We start from the raw sequence: 20,359 nt of genomic DNA, 5'->3' as shown, positions 1-20,359 counted from the left end.
TATTTATGTAAACATCTTGCACATAAATAAAGCACTACTTATCTATTTGAAAGTGGAACTAGTCCAACTGAGTAACTAATCTCAGATGCAGAAAAAGCATTTAAAAGATTCCCAGAGAAAAATTCTAGTTCTTCTTTTGGATTCCTACATAATATGTTGTTCATACCATCATCATAGAAATCACACTCTATTAAATTAGCTCCTTATATCCTTCTCTTCCAAGATACATAGGGTTTTACAAAATTTTGCACTTAGGTATGAAGAAAACTGCAAAGTACAGGAGGGAGAGACCTGTGGCTGACCACAATGCAAAGATAAGCCAAAAGTATGCAGTTGCTAAAAATCATAGTGTACAATTCTGTTCTAACCAAGATTAAGTAACAGAGGATTTACCCTCCCACCTGAAATGCCAAAAATGGGACAAAATATATGAACCAACAATTTCCAAGACATGAAACATCAGGCAACAAGGGACAGTAAGCTCAGGGAGATGGAAAACATACAAGGTGAGCCCTACCATTACCAGAGCTTACTGCCTTGAAAGTTTCCAGGCCATGCAGCAGGGAGAGGCAATCCAAGAACAGCTCAGTATTCTCTCTAAGTTGAGGACATGTAAGCAAGAGTCCAGGGAGCCCACATGGCTAGAGTTTGCAGAACTGAGTACCAGAGAGTCAAGAGCTACACAGAGATTAAACTCAAGAACCTGCAGAGGATTCCCAGAAATATCTAGCTGAGTACTGCTTAGTGCACACGTGAGAGAAAAACTCACCAAGAATGAGAAAGAACCATGTGAAAGGCCTAGAGGTACGCCTGGTGCTCAGCTGGCTGGGAACTGTGCCTGTTCGTACCAGTTAGAAGCTTAAGATTCACAAGGCATTGAGCAGAATCCACAGAAGTGTTTTGCCTGAATAATCAGAAGTAATTAGCCATATAGTGAGTAAGCTCTGGTCTCACTTAACAAGTCATAAAAGCCAGATTAAAAGGCTCAAACTGTTCCCAAGTAACTGCTCTTCATCCTAGAAGAAAGCTTAAGAATGTTTATAGGAATACAAAAATATCTAGCACCCAATAAGGTAAAATTAGATCTGGCATCCAATCAAAGATTACCAAGCATGCAATATGACCAATGAGGAAATAATCTAGCAACCAAACTGATCCAGAAATGACGCAGATGTTGGAAGTACATTAAAACAGTTGTAACTGTAATTCGTAGGCTCAAAAAGTAGAGACATGGAGACTATAAAAAGACCCAAACTCAACTTCTACAGATGAAAACTATAAACGCTTAAGCTGAAAAACACACTGGATAGAATTAACGGAAGATTACACATTAGAGGAAAAAAAAAGATTACTAAATCATACCTGAAGACACACCAACAGAATCTATGCAAAAACGAAAGGTAGAACAGAAAAAAGAATTTTCAATAATGAAAAGAACATCAGTGAACTGTAGGTCAGAGTCATGTAATTGAAGTCCCCAAGGAAGAGGAGAGGCAGTGACAGAAAAATATTTGAAGAAATAATGGCCAAAATTTGTCCAAATTTGATTAAAACTATAAATCCACAGAATCAGGAAGCTCAACAAGTCCCAAGTAAAAGCAACATGAAGAAAACTACGTTGAAACACATTATAACTAAATTGTTCAAAATCAGTAATTAAGAGAAGATCTTAAAGGTAGCCAGGGGGTAAAAACATTACATTCAAAGGAACAAATGAAAGATGAGAACACAAGCCTCATCAGAGGCAATGGGAGCAAGTAGACAGTGGAACACCTAGAAAAGAAAAAGGAAAAAAGGTGTCAATCGACAATTCCACATCCATCAAATAACATCCTTCAAAAATGAAGGCAAATTAAAGCGTCTTTCAGATACACAAAAGCTGAAATAATTCATCACCAAAAAACCCACACTACACGAAATGCCAAACGAAGCCCTTCGGGCAGAATGAAAGGGCTGCCAGAGAGAACACAGATCTACACAAAGGAATGAAAAGCACCAAAGTGGTACCTACCTAAGATTGTTACTAATTATTGAAATCTTTGATAATTGGCTATTCAAGCCAAAATAATAACAGCATAGTGTAGTTTTATAACACTTGTAAAAGTAAAACGCATAACAATTGCTTAGAGGGTGGCAAGGGGAAAACAGGTGTACTACTACTGAAGCTGCTTCTCCAGTACGAAGTGGTTTATCACCTGACAGATAACACTGTGATATGATACAGAGATATAGTGTAAAACTGCCAACAACCACTGAAGAACAAGACAGTGCTATAAGTAATAAGCCAACAAGGATGTAACAATGAATCATAAAAAAAATAATCTAAAGGCGGCAGAAAACAAGAACGAAGGAAATCAAAGAACACATGAGACAAGTAGAAAACAAATTGCTAGATGAAAGATTTAAACCTATCATAAAATCACTCTAAATAATAAATAGTCTGAATATCCTTATAAAAAAAAGGTTACATATATATTATATATTATACACACACACAAATATATACACATAACCTGAATATTCCTGTCTGTCCCCTCTAATAGGCTGGTTCCTTGAAGGAGATACTGTATCTTATGTCTCTCTGTAGTGCCAGAACTATCACATAAAAGGTTCTCAGTAAATACAGAAAGACGGGAGTGAGGGAAGGAGGTCAGTCTACTGACTCCCAATTGACCACTCTTTCTTCTACAGGAAATCAATACTATTATTTGATCTCAAGTTATAGCCTCCTTAGTAAGTGATGACCACAAAAACCCAGATATACTTCTACATAAAACATTTCTAATTGATCCAGTCTCATATCAACATGAGCTTTTTTTCTGCATTTAATAATTTCCCCTTAATAAACCAACAACTCGTAAAGAAGCCCGCGATGGCATTTCCCTTCTGCATACCTGAGCCACACTGATGCTAACATCCCAATAAACCAAGCAGAGGGGAAATGCGCTGGCCCAGCAGCCAACACACAAGTGATCCACGGGAACAAGAGCGGGGCCCCTGGACAGCAACACAGTGACACAGAGACACAGCTGCTGGGCTAACCCCAGAAGGACCTCCTAAACCTTCTTTCCTCTTGGCAGTCCCTATATTAAGCCTCCTCATTTAGGTATAAATCAGAAGGCTTAAGAGGGTAGTACTGTGACCGCGCTTCCTGAGGACAGCACCTTGTTTGGTGAGGGCTTCTCGGAGAGCAGGGGTTATCATAGCTCTTCTTTCACTGGCTTCATTCTTCACCGTGTTCCTGACCAGACTACTTTTCTCCTCCTGTTGCTCCTTTTCTCTCTGTATGAAAATTAAAAGAACAAAAGTCAGACCTGGCAATGCATGCTGAGAGTAACAGCACACCACTCACAAACACAAGAGCGTGGATGACAGGGCTCATCGCAAACCCTGGCCCACAACCCAGGCTCCTCCAAAGTGATTATGTTCCCAGTCAGACAATGATCGAAGAACTACCAGTCTCATTTTTCTTTTTTCTTTCCAAAAAAGTAACTACCTACTCAAACATACACCCACAAAATGTAAATCAACAATCCACTTATCTAGATGTCAATTATTTTTAGCAATCTGAGTACAGACAGCTGCCGAAATTCATCAAGTTATTTCTCTGGATTTCAATTTCCTCACCTGAAAAAGGAAGAAAGTAGCATCTGGGGAGCAGGGACGTGTTAAGATTAAAAGAAATAAATCACCAGGCACTATGCCTGATATATAACAGAGTTCAATAAAATGTAAGACTGCTGGTTATTATATCTGCAAACCCCCAAAACAAGTCAAAATAGTGCTCTGAGCTACTCAGCCATTTGCTCAGAGACCAAATTACTCCTCCACCTGCCTCCCCGAAGGCTCCTTCTAGAAGATCCTGTGGGGAAAATGTGTCTTCAGTGAAAAAAAGAAATCTGAAGGATAATATAAGACTTACTGTGTTTCCTTTTGACTCTGGCCCCTAGAAAATTCAGCAGCACGCTGATGACTGTGTAAAGCCTCACATCATGCTTGTCTTGGATTCCCTGTAAGTGACTTCATACTGCATGATGACCTTCACCCTTTACACTCATTTCTTCCTCTCTTTTTAAAATCTTACCACATATATATTTTTTTTAGTTACCTCAATGTCTTTTTGCAAGGTGGGAGAATGCTAATCAATAATTCCAAGGCAACATGCAATGTCTGTGTTACACTTTAGAGGAAACACTCACCAGATCTCACTAAGAGCTGCAGAAATTCAACATACTTCACCTTGGCAGCAGCCCCACCCCCAAGCCCATTTTGAGTGCCCAGTCCTTAGTCAATCAGTAAGCAAACTTACAGTAATATCCTTTCTACCTAGAAGTGAAAACATCTCACAGATCACAGGATGACTGAAATCTGCAACCAACTAATACAGAAGAGAGGATGGTCTGTGTTTGAAGCTGGACAGCACGTGACAGGGATTCACTGTATCATTCGGTCTACTTTTGTGAACGTTCAAAGTTCTCTATACAAAAAATGTAAAACATATTATAAATTTTTTAGAAAGATAAACCAAAGAAACTTGGAGTTAACTTCTCTACCTTCTCTGTTACTTCAAGGATTTGCTCCAAAATTGGAAGTCAGTGAAAAAGTATTTTGGAGACTCAAAGGTATCAAATGAGAAAAAAATAAACCCACAGTTAGTTCTATCTATCCTAAAGTCAGCATTCCTAATTACTAAATATAATCCAAATGCAAAGCTAATGAACAATTTTGCTGACACATTTTCAGATAGAGGTGAGAAAATTTATAAACCAACATCAATGATTTGTTCTCATCCATTATAAAACTAATCCGTTTAATGCTGGGTATTTTATTTAAAAAATTTTAAAGTTTCAGTTACTCTTTTAAAATATTTAAAAACATTTTAAAATATTTAAAAATAAAAATAAAAAAATATTTAAAAAATATTTAAAAATAAAAATATATAAAAAAATATTTATTAAAAATAAAAATATTTAAAAATAGCCTGGGTGGCTCAGTCGTTAGGCGTCTGCCTTCGGCTCAGGTCATGATCCCAGGGTCCTGGGATCGAGCCTCGCATTGGGCCCCTGCTCAGCGGGAAGCCTGCTTCACCCTCTCCCACTCCCTCTGCTTGTGTTCCCTTTCTCTCTGTGTCTCTCTCTGTCAAATAAATAAATAAAATCTTTAAAAATAATAATAATAAAATAAAGTATTTAAAAATCGGGGCACCTGGATGGCTCATTCAGTTCAGTGTCTGACTCCTGATTTCGGCTCAGGTCATGATCTCAGCGTTACAGGATCAAGTCCCACACTGGGCTCAGCACTGAGCGAGAAGCCTGCTTGGGATTCTCTCTCCCTCTCCTCTGCCCCTCCCCGCTCTGCTCTCGTGTTCTCTCTTGCTCTCTATCTCTCTTTCAAAAAAATAAAAATAAAAATATAATGTTTAAAAATAAAAGAATCCTTTGGCTTTTTTTAAGTCTATTTCAAATCTAAAAGCAAAGATGTGAGCTTAAATAGGAAGTCTGTGGTGGAGCAAGATGAACTGACCTTGACCTCAACAGCATTTAAATGTCTTTGGGGTGGGGCACCTGGGTGGCTCAGTCGTTAAGCATCTGCCTTCAGCTCAGGTCATGATCCCGGGGTCCTGGGATCGAGCCCCGCATCGGGCTCCCTGCTCCGTGGGAAGCCTGCTTCTCCCTCTACCAGTCCCTCTGCTTGTGTTCCCTCTCTTGCTGTGTCTCTCTCTGTCAAATAAAGAAAATCTTCGGGCACCTGGGTGGCTCAGTTGGTTAAGCGACTGCCTTCGGCTCAGGTCATGATCCGGGAGTCCCAGGATCGAGTCCCGCATCGGGCTCCCTGCTCAGCAGGGAGTCTGCTTCTCCCTCTGACCCTCTTCCCTCTCGTGCTATCTCTCATTCTCTCTCTCAAATAAATAAATAAAATCTTTAAAAAAAAAAAAAAGAAAATCTTCAAAAATAAATAAATAAATAAAGAGATGTCTCTGGGGTAATTCCACAACAAGTTCCTAGAACTCCCTACTGTTCATGCAGGAATGGCCAGGAGGTAGCAATATCTGCTCTCAAAAACCTCTGTCACCACAAAACATCACCAGCTTATCTGCTTACCCCAGATGCCACATAAATCCAAAATTGGACTCAGAGCTCCAGAGACACCCTCTTGTGGTTAAAAAACAAACTCTGAGCCCTATGAAATGAATACTCCTAAAAAGGATGGTCATTGGAACATCACCCATGTCCCATTACTAGAGAAGTTATCTATGATAAAATATGAGTGTTGCTACTCCATTTCAACCATGTAGATACAAAATTTATATGGGAAAGTGATCAGAGGCCATGATGAAAGGTCTTGAGCATTCAGGACAAACATTCATCCTTCTTTGTCTCTATGGCAGTTTAGTCCCCCACTCTCCGTATGCAGCAGTTACTTTATTTCTGAAAAGAAAGGCAATGGTTCATAACACTCCCCAAGGAAGTGCAAAGCACCATTCAAACTCTAATTCTAATCTCCTGGGTGCACACATTTTTCACTGTTTGCCCAGAATACAATAATATGACAAACAGATACGTTAGGCTGTTACACAGCCTAAACGAAATATGTGCAAATTCCGCAACCTCGATTCCTCCCTCCCCCGTACGCCCCATTAGACAATGCGTGATCAAGTTCTAAAGCTTTAATCCCCACAGACTGGCTCACTCCATCCCCAATGCCCTGGTTTCTCTGAAGAACAGGACAACTGCAAAAGCTAGCCCAACTATCTCCTGGTCTCCAACCTGTAATTCCATCGCTTCCCAACTCCCAAACCCATCACACCTGCCCTGAAAGAAAATGCACATCCTCTCCAACCTGCTGCTTCCCGACATGCAAAAAGGAAAGTTGATTATAAGCTAACTTCCTAGGCATTTAGGAGAATGACTATAAATAAGTGAAAAGTCCTTTAAAAATAGACAGGACTATATTAATCTTACATAATCATGGGAGCAAAAGTGGTGCTAATTTTCTTTTAAAAAGAAGATATTAAACAATATCAACTAATTCATTTTCATACCGTCATCCCAGAAACCAGAGTACCATCCCAATTATCACCTAGGAAATAAACAAGGCAAAAAAAAAAAGTCATCCATTAAAGATTTGAAGGTAAAATTCCACCTAGCCAGGTGCCAAACAGGTGTTTGCCACGAACAAGCTTTTCATTACCAAAGCATACGGACATTTCTTCTGGGAAAAAGAATCTTTCTGATTGTTTAAATCTGTGTATTTTGTCGATCCTTAGTTTATCACCCAGTGATTCCCTTCCTTATCAAGTCATGCAGAAAACCCGTCGCCAGATTCTCTAGAGAGGTTATTTTTCTGTACCTTGCTTGCCTAAGCCCAGAGCCTTGCTGGCACACGGTGGGCATTCAGTAAATGCTTGGCCGAATAAATGAATGCCTCAAAACTTCCAGACAGCTATTCCTAGCTCTAGAAAAGCAGATTTCATTTCTCTCGGTAACTGATTCTAGATCTGGCAACTTTCAATATTAAAAACTCTCCTTCAGGTACTGAAAATAAAACTCCTTCTGCTACAGTTTAACCCCCCTTCTGCAGGTTCCTATTTCTCTAAGAAAGGAACCCACCTCTATACCACTTACTTGTCACAGCTCAGTTTTTAAATGACAAGGTTTCAATGGGACTCAGAGTTTTTCTGTTTACTAGGTTTTAAGGATGCTTTCTGGGCTTTCTGAAAAGCACTTTGACCAGATGTGTCAAATGGTTTTCCTCTGACCCAGTGATTCTATTTTGGATAACCTGACTTAAGAAAATAATTCCAGGCTCAGTCGTTGAGCGTCTGCCTTCGGCTCAGGTCATGATCCCAGGGTCGTGGGATCAAGCCCCACATCGGGCTCCCTGCTCGGTGGGAAGCCTGCTTCTCCCTCTCCCACTCCCCCCGCTTGTGTTCCTGCTCTCGCTATCTCTCTCTGTCAAATAAATAAATAAAATCTTTAAAAAATAATAGTAATAATAATAATTCCAGGGACGCTTGGGTGGCTCAGTCGATTAAGCGCCTGCCTTCAGCTCTGGGCATGATCCCCGGGTCTGGGATCAAGTCCTGCGTCCGGCTCCTTGCTCAGCAGGGAGCTTGCTTCTCCCCCTCCCTCTGCTGTTCCCCCTGCTTGTGCTATCTTTCTCTCCCTGACAAATAAATAAAATCTTAAAAAAAAAAAAAAAAGAATTCCAGAACTCACTATAACAGCGCTCCTGGCTACACAGGCCAGGGGTAAGACAGGCTGGTTTAAAGGCAGTGTCTTGGGGTTGAAGGGATGTGTCACCTGTTTCTGGGTGAATTAAATACCTAAAGCCTTAAAAATAATAATAAAAGAACAGCTTCATGTTATTCCACTGCAGTACTATGCAACTTTATAATTAGAAGTGGACACACTGAGATCCCTTTGTAAATTGAAATGCTTCTCTGGTGAGTAATTACCAAGCATTCACCATTTATTTCCAAAACTAATGATACTGATATCACTGTTTGTCTGCTAAACCGGAACATGCTGTGGGGAGTATTTAACAACATTTATTTACTGCAGGAAAAAAAAAAAAAAAAAGGAACATTCTGCTCTACATTTATAAATCACAGCCATGAGAAAAACAAAAAATAAACCTAAGAACTGTCAGGCTCTGGCTGACTCCTTGTGCCCTACCCAAACTTCAGATTCTTCAGATTCTCTTCTAAAAACCATTTCTCCCCTGGAGGGTGAAACAAAGAGATGGAGTCTAGGCTTGACCCCGCCACCTACCAGCCTGCCAGACATCTGACCTTGGACAAATTGCTTTACTTCTCTAAACCTGCTTCCTACCCTGCAAAATGGTAAAACGGAGACAATAATAGTATGGACAGCAGGGTCAATGTGAGGACTGAATGAGATAATCCAATGTGTACTTTGATTTCTCCCAATATCCTGTATCTGTACTGGAATTACCCTCTTTCCCCACACCCCTAACCCATCCGTCCTATTCGATCAAATCACACTGCTTCCCAACGCCTGTCGGTTAAAGGTCACACCCCCATGACAGAGAATGAAAAGCCCTCCAGTATCTTGCCCCTGCCTTCCTTCTCTATTTGACTCCACACTTCCCCACCCCCACTTGAAACTCTAGATGTACCAAACTGTTTAAGAGTTCCCCAAACATGCCATGTTCCCTAACACGCCACCCCTCTGCTTTTGCATCTGTCTTCTTAACCTTCCAACGTTTCACATGTTGGCTCTCTTGTTCTTGGACGTCACTGCAACCCCTCGAATTCTCTTCAGCCCTAGAATTACTATCTTGGATCTTGCTACAGAAGGGAGACAGAACACCATGGTGGTATGCCAGTCGGACCAAACTCATCCTGTTTGAAGACATCTTCTTATACAATAATAGTTCATAGTTACCAAGTACACACTACATGGCAGGCAACAAAATAATGTGCATATGCGAATGAACTTCATCTTCACAACAACTTTATAAGCAGTTATTTTTATTATCTCTCACTTTAGAGATGAGAAAACAAAAGGACAGAGATAAAATAACTTGCCAACAGACACACAGACTGAGACAGTATGACTCCATGAAAATCGGGGAACATTATTCAAAAAGAGGTCATACAATAGGAGTACTTTGGCCCAACACTCTTTAAGTACTAGCATCTCCTCCGCTGTAACAACTCAGGCAACTCAGTGCAGTGCCTGACAAGAATCAGGCAGAACTAGTACTTTAGGAGTATGTATGAACGGACGCCAAAGAAAATGCAAAAAAAAAAAAAAAAAATACATGAAAAAGAAAAGCCAGGCAGTAGTACCGTCCATCGCTGAGTTTAGTATATTATGTCCAATATAAAGTGAAAATACAAGACATACTTGGAAACTGTGCCATAAGCTAAAATAAAGAAAAAAACTGGTGGCTTATTTTCATGTCAGACTGAATTGGAAAAATATTTATTTTTGCCCCAAATCTAATGATTTCATGAGAAACTTCTCGTGAGAAATCTAAAATATCATAAGTCAACTGCTTAAAGTTCATAAAATCCAAAATCATTTCAAAAAATAATTTACAGAGCTGTCCAAAATTTTCGTTTGTTCTCTCCGGTGCCCTCTAATGGGCAGAAGATGAAACGCAAAGAAAAAATGAACCCACAAATTATTCCAACCCATACACTTGGAAATTGCTGAAATTAGATCTTAAGTGTTCTCAATACATACATACATACATACATACACACACACACACACACACACACACACACACACACACACACGAGGTAACTATGTGAGGTGACGGATTTGGTAATTTGACTGTGATCATCATTTCACAATGTATACATATCATCACATAACATACCTTACAAAAAAAATCAGTGTACAATGTAAACATATACAATTTTTATTTATCAATCATACCTCAATAAAGCTGGAGAAAAAATTATTCCAAACTCTCCACTCACTACAAATAAAGTTTAAATATCTCCTCTTAACCTTATGGAAAAATCCAGAAATCTATCTATATCAGGTATCTACCCGTGCACTGAAATCTATCCTGTTTTAAGACAGTTTCACGACTGAAAAATTACTCAGATTCTTCATTAAGAGTCATAAAATTATACATTTGCTTTGACCCAGTGTACCAGTGTGGGGAAAATACAACCTAGGATAATATTAATACATTCTTTAAAGTAAAAAAGGTATCAGACCAGTGCTAATTGTAACAGCAGAAAACCTGAAAGAGTGGCCGACCAGCTATAGGAAAATGTATAAAGTTTAAAATGTCTGAGCAAACTTACTTCTCATTTTGACGTGTGTCAGGCTGAGATTATGACGCATCGTCACATACGTGTTCTCATCTGACTCACACCTGTGAAAAGGCAGAGGGCGCGGCCCCTGTTCCTCAGACAAGGGGATTAAGGCTGGGGAGGGTTAAACTGTGCCGTCAGAACACTGAGTTACACACTGGCTGGGCCAAACCCTGAACCCACATTCCACACACTTGTCATTCTTAATAGCTCCTCTGCCAGGGCTTCTGAAATACAAAGCTACTTACTAAAAATGACAGAAACAACAGCATAACGTGCAAGTATTTAAAAATAAGTAACAGGGCGCCTGAGTGGCTCAGTTGGTTAAGCGACTGCCTTCGGCTCAGGTCATGATCCTGGAGTCCCGGGATCGAGTCCCACATCGGGCTCCCTGCTCAGCAGGGAGTCTGCTTCTCCCTCTGACCCTCTTCCCTCTCGTGCTCTCTGTCTCTCACTCTCTCTCTCTCAAATAAATAAATAAAATCTTTAAAATAAAAAATAAATAAAAATAAAAATAAGTAACAAAAATGCTGAAACAACAGGAAAGATGGACAGCAATTTTAAATCGAGAAAATAATTTTAGATATTATAGCTTAACAATCAACCAAGAATTTTTTTGGTTATGAGCTTTACAAAAGAAGCCAAATGACCCAATATAAAAATGGATACAGGACAGCATGTAGTAAAAAATTTGGCCTTGCCTGAAGGGAAGTCTGGCCTTTGCCCCCAGTTCCTGGAAAGTAACGTCTAAACTCTTGGAATTTCTTGAGTGAAAGCAGTGTCTGTTACTCATGGTGGGCCCCTCAGACCGCACTAGACTGGAAGGGGTGGGGTGCAGGAGATGGAGTTCAATCACATGGGCAGTCCATCAGTCATGGCTACATATTGAAGCCCCAATATAAACTGGACAATGAAGCTCAGATAAGCCTCCCGGGTTGGCAATAACCACGTTTACCATCACATATCAATGCTGAGGGCAACACATCCTGAGAAGAATGAATGAATGCCTCCTAAACTCTGTTCTACGTATCTCTTCCTTTAGCCAATTTTCTGTACCCCTTCCCAGCAACAAACCACAACCATGAAGATAACAGCTTTCAGGGAGTTCTGTGAGTCTTTCCAGCAAATTATCAAACATGAGGGTGGTTTTCAGGAGCCCCCTCCCCCAAAATTTGCAACTGGTGTCAGAATCGAAAGTAGTCATGGGGACTATGCCCTCAGACCTTGTAGTTTATCTACTACCAGGTGGACAGAAAGAGATGGTTCACAGGAAAAGAAAACTTGTTCAATCTGACTCAGAATGAAAGAAATACAAATTAAAATCAGGTTATTATTTTTCACCTGTCAGGCTGGCAAGACTTAAAAGACTGATAATCCCAGAGGGTTGGCAAAAATATAGAGAAATCTCATCTCTCTCCTATAATAAACAAAAATGACTTCAATTTTTTATAGGGCAATTTGGAAATATCTATTAAAATTATAAAATCCCCTTTGATCCAGAAATTTCAATTTTATGAACTTATTCTTGAGATAAGTTTATACCAGCTGCAAAAATTATAAGAGCAAGAGTATTCAAACACCTAAACGTTAATCAACAGGAGCCAACTACATTATGGGACACAGTCCCGGACCACTACACAAACATTAAAACGAAGCCGGTAGAGCTCTCTGACAGCACTGGAAAGCTGTCATGTTAGAGGAAAAAGAACAGTCTGTAGACCTGGGAGTACAAAAAGATCCCATCTGTGTAGCCAGAAACACAAAGTCAGACCAAAATGCAGGTGTGTTTGTAAAGGCAGTAAAACACTTGGAAGAATATTGCCCAACTGTAAACTGTGGCTTCCTATGAAAAGGAGATTGAGGAAGACTAGGGAGAGGGAGCCGTATTCTTTGGATTTTTTAAACACATGTAAACAGGGTATTAAATGCAACTTCAGGGGGAGGGGCAGATCAAGTAACATATTTTCAAAGGGACTATCTGAGAACCAGCCAACTTTGGATGGGGTAACTGGGTGATGGGCATTAAGGAGGGTACTTGATGTAATGAGCACTGGGTGTTATATGTGACTGATAATTACTAAGTTCTACCCCTGAAACTAATAATACACTATATGTTAACTGAATTGAATTTAAATTAAAAAAAAATTTTTTTAGGGGCGCCTGGGTGGCTCAGTTGTTAAGCATCTGCCTTCGGCTCAGGTCATGATCCCAGGGTCCTGGGATCGAGCCCCGCATCGGGCTCCTTGCTCCGGGGGAGGCCTGCTTCTCCCTCTCCCACTCCCCCTGCTTGTGTTCCCTCTCTCGCTGTGTCTCTGTCAAATAAATAAATAAAATCTTAAAAAAAAAATTTTTTTTTAAATGCCTCCCTCACATCAAGGATGTGAAAGGGTAGAGCACGTGGAGGTAAGGACAGAGGATTTTTGAAAACTTCTTTGGAGAATGTTGGTAAGATATTTTGAGATCCACCCCCTCTGCCTCAAATGGAGAGAGGCTGGGGGGTAGGTGCCTACCTCTCACCTCAAGTCCCAGGAGAGAGGCTCCAATGGGGCCCCTCAAAGAAGCTGCTGTGTATCCCCTGCACTCAGAGGGCATCACTAATCAGTGCAGGACTCCTGCCCAGGAAATCCAGACACCAAAGGACTGACTAGTTTCTTCAGCAAGTGCGCACTGCCACTGGGTAGGAATCAGCCCGTCCTCCCAGAATAAAGAACTCAGGAGTGTTCCCGTGGGAGCAGAGAGGGGTGCAGGTGGGGGGAGGTCCTAGATGCAGACCACCCGGGAACTAGAGAGAACAGATGGCAGAACTCAAAGAGATGAAGGCAGAGCCACAGGGCTCAGAGGAAGGAATAAGCCACCATCAGAGTACACTTGGTCAGTGCAAGGAACCAGGTCAGGAGACGCCATGGACAATGTCTCCAAAGAAGCAATGACAGTGCTGCCTGGAAGAAGAGTCAACTTTAAACCCGACGAGGGGAGAGAGCACCGCGGCATGTTATGCCAGTGCCACGTAAGAACTTTCTACGTCTCTCTCTCCTGCCTCTCCATCCATTCCCCAGGCCCTAAGCAGATCCAAAACAGCAGCTAGCAAATAGACCAGCAAAGTAGAAAAGAGGGGAGGAATTTCACCTTTGAATTAAATTAGAAACACTGACTGAGTTTCTTTAGTGTGACTTAGTACTTATTACATAGGATTGGGCATTCTACCACCAAATTAGGACTTGGTGTCTTAAAGTGCCTGTAACCAAAAAGGACCAGAAAAGTCATGGAGTCTGCCAATTCTCCCCTTCTGTGCAGGTTGAAAGGGACAGTAAAACTCAAAATAAAGCAGCCTTGATGATAACTTCCCAAAAGTAAGCTATACCAGTTTGTACTTTTAAAAGACTTTTCTGGAAGGGGAAAAAAAAGACTTTTCTGTAAGTTTTTTTTTTTTCTTTTCTTAAGAGAGGGAGAGAAGAGGGGGGGAGAGGGAGAGACAAAATCTTAAGCAGGCTCCACGCTGGGCTCGAGGCTCAATCTCGCAACCCTGAGATCATGACCTAAGCAGAAATCAAGAGGCAGATACTTAACGTACTGAGCCACCCAGGCACCCCTTTCTGTAAGGTTTTTAAATGAGGTTGCAAAGACTACCTGAGAACATGATAAAGATTTTTTAGGGGTGCCTGGGTGGCTCGGTCAGTTAAGTGTCTGCCTTCAGCTCAGGTCATGATCCCAGGGTCCTGGGATTAAACCTCCCTGCTCAGTGGGGTGTCTGCTTCTCCCTCTCACTCTCTCTCCTTCTCTCTGCCTCTCAAATAATTTAATAAAATCTTTAAAAAAAAGATTTTTATAATAGAGATTTAGGTACATATGAAACAAAATTAAAATAAACATTCCAAAGACTAATGATTTTTCCGGGGAGACAGAATTATTGGTAGATTTTGCCCTTTCTCTATTTCCTAAATATATTATTACAGGTATGTTAATTTGTAGTGAAAAAAGTTTAGGCAAAATTAAACGTTAAATTTGTTTCCTTCAATTACCATTTGTTATAGTATGGAACCACCCTGCATAAAATCATAAAACCACCCTCCTCATGTTTTATGGATGAAATAAGTTCTTAAGACCTTATATAATTCAAAATTGGTCCTATCAAAAAATGGGAGATATTCTCATATGGCAATATCATAAATAGTTTATAATTCACTTGATACTAGGTTTTTCTTGTTTTGTTTTGTGAGCATGGGGAGAAAGCAGTTCCTCCCATATTTTCTATTTCAAATCCTCAGAAAAGCTGAAAGGTACAATGAAGACTCACAGTCCCTCTACCTATATGCACCACTTTTGCTTGATCATTACCTATCTATCAAACCGTGTACGCACGCACACCCCCCCAACACACACCTATAAAATACACGTGTGTGTAGAAGGAACCACTTGCATGTGGTAGACACCGGGACATTTCACCCTTAAACTGCAGAATGCATCTCCTAAAAAGGCAAGACAGAACTGCAGAACTACAATACCATTATTACAACAAAGGAAATTAACGAAGATCCAATATTATCTACTAAAAAATCCATTTCAAATACCCTCACGTGTCCAGACAATGGCCTTTTCTCTTCAAGATCAAAAATTATACAATGCATTTGATTATGTTTCATTAGTCTTTTTAAACCTTAGAACTGTCCCCCTCCATGCCTTGTTACTGTTTATGATGCTGACTCTTTTTACTTATTTTTGGGGGCACCTGGGTGGCTCCGTCTGTTAAGCGCCTGCCTTCGGCTCAGGTCATGACCTCAGGGTCCTGGGATCAAGCCCTGCGTCAGGCTCCCTGCTCAGCGGGGAGCCGGCTTCTCCCTCTCCCTCTGCCTCTCCCCGTGCTTGTTCTCCTTCTGTCAAATAAATAAATAAAATCTTTTAAAATATATATTTATTTATTTTCTTCTTTTTTTTTTTTTTTTATTTTGAGTAGGCTCCACACCCAACATGGGGTTTCAATTCATGACCCTGGGATTGAGTCGTATGCTCCACAAACTGAGCCAGCCAGCTGCCCCAGACATTGACTCTTTTTAGAGTCTGGCCAGTTGTCTCCAAGACTGTCCCACCTTCTGGATTTGTCGGATTGTTTCCCCATGATTAGACTCAGGCTAAACATTTTTGACACAGAACTATACAGGTGATGATATACATATCTTACCATACCCAACATATCAGGAGGGACACAGGCCGTTTTAATACATATGATGAAGCTGAATTTGACTCTGTGTGGAATCCAGGCACATCATCCCTTCCCACCACATCCATGTGTTCACTAACTAGGAAGCTATATGAGCTTTAACATCCAGAACTTTTACTGGGATTTCCATCACTCCATTTGTAAAGGTACATTTTATCCTTTGTAAATAGCAAAACATCTGAGAGGGTATCTTCCCCCCACTGATTTATTTATTTTTGGCACGTCTAAGTGGGTTAGTTTCTGGGATGATATTTTGAGACTATGTGACTATGTGTTCCCCAAAGGCATTTCACCCAATCCTTGCTTAAATCAATTATTACACTGGGGATTGAAAAAAAGTGATTTCCTAATTTGATCATGCCTTCTATATTTATTATCTGAAAACCTTCTATAAAGACTTTCTCTTGTGCCTCCTCTTTGTTGAGTAGCACAAGGATTGATTTTTTTAATAGATATAACAGAATCCATTATGTTCATTATATAATCATTATGTTTATTTTTGATGCTCAAATTGTCCCAAATTTGGCCTGTGGGAAATTCTTCAAGCTGGTTCCTATGTCCTTTTGACATATCTCCATCAGTCACTGAGCATCTACTTGCCCAACAAGATGTCCCAGGCCCATCTGTTACTCTCCCTTCCTCAACCCTGGAAGCAGTCATTTCCCTAAGAAGCCCTGGTTCCTTTAAGTGAAGAATGATATTTAGAAAACAAGATCTGAGTGCTCACTACCTTTGTTTCTAGGCCTGTGGCATCACAAAGCATACATCTGTTCTTTGTCCCCAGTTCCTGGCAGGGAGCTTCAAAAAACCTTGGCATTTTCTAAGTGCCAGAAGGGTCATTGTTATGCAAATGAGGTGACTCAGGTGGGGCCCCTAAATAGCTTCAGGATGGGGGCTGGTCATCAGAAAGACCAACCATGCAAGGCAACTTTGGGCCAGCTGGATCTCCAGGGAAAGAAACAGGGAGGGAGGTCAGCTGGAGAATGAGTTCAGTCACATGGCCAATGATCTAATCTGCCATTCTTATGCAATGAAATCCCAATAGAAGTCCTGGATGTTCAAAATCAGTACGGCTTCCTCGTTAGTGACCACTCGGTGTGGTGGGAGGGGATGATGAGCCTGGATTTACAGAAACTCTTGAGTCTCCTCCCCACCCCTCTGCTCTCAGACCTTGCCCTGTGTCTTTTCCACTGGTTGTTTCTAACTTGTATCCTTTAAAACTGTCATTGTGAGTAGAGTACTTTCAGTGAGTTCTGGGTCATTCTAGCAAGTTATCAAAACAGAGGGGATCATGAGACCCCCAAATTTATAACCAGTTGATCAGAAGTGCAGGTGGCCCCCAACTTAGAGCTGCCATCTGAAGTGGAGGCAGTCTTGTGCAAGACTATAACCTAAAAGTGCAGAGTCTGAGGCTAACTCCAGGTAGTACTGGAATTGAACTGAACAGCAGGTCATTTGAACTGAACTCGGTGTTAGCTGGCGTCAGAACACGAAAGGTTCTGGGGCACCTGGGGGGCATGGTCGGTTAAGCGTCCGACTCTTGGTTTCGGCTTAGGTCATGATCCCACTATCATGAGATCAAGCGAACCCCGCGTCAGGCCCATGTCAGGCTCCACACCCAGCACAGAGTCTACTTGAGATTCTCTCCCCCTCCCTCTGCCCCTCTGCTCATGCTCTCTCTCTTAATAAATAAATAAATCTTAAAAAAAAAAGGGAAAGGTTCTTTCTGTAAACACAGCTACAAAATACTATTTATACACACATACACACTCAAATTATAAATTTGCAAATGTGCCATGACAATAAACACACTTTAAAAAAAAAATCTTATGTTCAGGTCAACTCCCAAATGAAATCCAACACCACATGAAAATCACATTAACACACATGGATCCACCTTATTGTCTTTTTAAGTAGGCTCCATGCCCAGTGCAGAGCCCAAGGCAGGGTTCAAACTTACAACCCTGAGATCAAGACCTGAGCTGAGATCAAGAATCAGATGCTTAATCGACTGAGCCACCCAAGCTCCCCCGCACACCTTATTATTTTTCACAGCTGCACAGCAATAACTATATAGTGTGGATATATCATGTTTTCAACCAATATCTGGCAGTTGTTTGCTACATATGCTTTTAGCATAACCTTGCGTGTTTGCTGTTTTGTATTTGTAAAGATGTATCTTCAAGGCAAATTCACACAACTGGGCCTGCTGGATCATAGGTAAATGCATGAGAATTTGGTAGACTGCCAAAAGCCCCTCCATACAGGTTACACCATTCTGGACTCCCCTCAGCAAGGCGTGAGTACCTGTTTTCCCAGAGCCTCACCAGCTATGTGTGCTTTCCAGTTTTTGAACTTTTGCTATTTTGGTAGGTGAGAAATGTCAGTGTAGTTTTAATGTGCATGTCCTTCATTATGAATAAATTCGAGCATTTTTTCACATGCTTAAAGTCTATTTGTAGAGTTTTTTTAGAGACTTGCCTATTTAGGTGTTTTGGACAATTTTTTCCATTAGGTTTTAGGTCTTTTTTCTTTCAACTTCTAAGAGCAATTTGTACAGCAGAAAAATTAACTCCTTTAATATATAAGGGGCAAATATTTTCCCCTCTTTATCATTTGTCTTTTGATATGCTTATAACCACGCAAATCTTTTTCAAAAACCATTGGTAAATTCAATCTTTTATTGCTTCTAGATTTTGAATCATACAGAACACCCCTCTCCAAGATATAAAATAATGCATCTAACTCTGTTATTTATAAATTTTTTTCGGGCGCCTGGGTGGCTCAGTTGGTTAAGCGACTGCCTTCAGCTCAGGTCATGATCCTGGAGTCCCGGGAATGAATCCCACATCAGGCTCCCTGCTTAGCAGGGAGTCTGCTTCTCCCTCTGACCCTCTTCCCTCTCGTGCTCTCTATCTCTCATTCTCTCCCCCTCAAATAAATAAATAAAATCTTAAAAAAAAAAAAATTTTTTTTTCAACATTGAGATCTCTGACCCAGTGGAGTTTATTCTAACATATGTAAGAGGCAGAGCCAATTTTAAATTTTCACAGGTAGCTATCTAGTTGCCAGTATCACCTATCTTAAAAGTATATTTTTCCCCCAGGGAAAAGAGATACCAGATTTATTATATACGAAATTCCCGTATGTTTTTGGGTCTATTCCTGAAATTTTATTCTGTTGCATCGATCTGTCTCAAAAGGAGCCAAAACACTTTTAATTACAGATGCCTTATAGTAAGTTTTAATGTCTAGTAGGACTAGTCTTTCTTATTACTGTATCAAGGCTTTCCTAACCATTCTTGCATGTTTATTTTTTCCATACGAATCAATGAGTCTGGCTCCAGGAAAAAAAAAAAGGTTATTGAAACTTTTAATGGGATTTTATCAAATTTATGTATTAAAGAGAATCGGCATCTTTAGAACACTGAGTCACCGTATCTAAAAACAAGAGGTATGTCTGTTCGAGGCATTTTTATATCTTTCAGGAATGTTCTCAGTTTTCATCACAGAGATTTCAGGACATTTCTTTTTAAATTTATTTCTACATACTTATCTTTTATATAGCTGCTGTAGAGGGGGGGGTCTTCTCTTCCACTATGGCCTCTAACTGGTTATTGTTTGGAAATATTATTACTATACCCTGCTACCTTACTGATTTCTTTCATTTGGGTTTGTGTTAATTTTATCATTGATTTTCTTGGATTTTTCCATAGTTTTACTTCTTTTGTTTCTAAAATTTACGCACTCGATACATTTTTAGTAGGATATTCTCATTTCCCAAAACTCATACATAAATTGAGTCTACATACTTTTATGCTATTGTGTATATTATACTATTTTAATTTCAGATCACTGAAATCTGTGTAAAATCCTACCGCACTATACATTCTCACATTCATCTCGCACTGTGACAATGACAACCCAAACTAACATCTCCTAGATTCCTAGAGCCTCCATCTATGCTGATCTCAGCACCTACAAACCAAGGAGCTGTCCCTAAGCCCAACACCACTCAGTCTATATGACAGGGAAGCAACTTCAAGAGAGTTCCACTTGGAATCTCAACACACTCAAACTCTTCATCCCATCTCTTCAGCCACAATGCTGAATGAAGCCCCTCTAACCATCTACCTTTTCCTCAGCTCCTGCCCTAAAATCTGCCTATCCTATCCTATCCAAGCTCACGTAAAAATGGCAAAGAGGTGGGGCAGCAGCTAGTTAAGCATCCAACTCTTGATTTAGGCTCAGGTCATGATCTCAGGGTCCTGAGATCCAGCCCTGTGTCAGGCTCTGCCCTGGGTGTGGAGCCTGCTTGAGATCCTCTCTCTCTCTGCCCAT

The 20,359-nt window shown here is 40.5% G+C and overlaps 1 protein-coding gene across 3 annotated transcripts in view; it reads right to left on the bottom strand.

Moving 5' to 3' along the window:
* LOC114214540 (S-adenosyl-L-methionine-dependent tRNA 4-demethylwyosine synthase TYW1) overlaps positions 1-20,359 on the bottom strand; it is a 213,628-nt gene that overhangs the window by 176,521 nt on the left and 16,748 nt on the right. For all 3 annotated transcript variants that reach the window (XR_003610443.2, XR_003610445.2, XM_028110270.2), the window contains exon 8: positions 3,165-3,282. Coding sequence is in view for 1 of the 3 variants with exons in the window: in XM_028110270.2 (XP_027966071.1) it covers positions 3,165-3,282 (118 nt within the window). In the remaining 2 variants the exon portion in view is untranslated. The remainder of the gene's footprint in view (positions 1-3,164; positions 3,283-20,359) is intronic.

Source organism: Eumetopias jubatus, unplaced genomic scaffold (assembly GCF_037043125.1).
Source record: "Eumetopias jubatus isolate StellerSeaLion01/CBP00866 unplaced genomic scaffold, mEumJub1_p1.0 scaffold_12, whole genome shotgun sequence".
Lineage (NCBI taxonomy): Eukaryota > Metazoa > Chordata > Mammalia > Carnivora > Otariidae > Eumetopias > Eumetopias jubatus.
The sequence above is the reverse complement of the archived record's forward strand: the minus strand, read 5'-3'. Positions and strand labels throughout refer to the sequence as shown.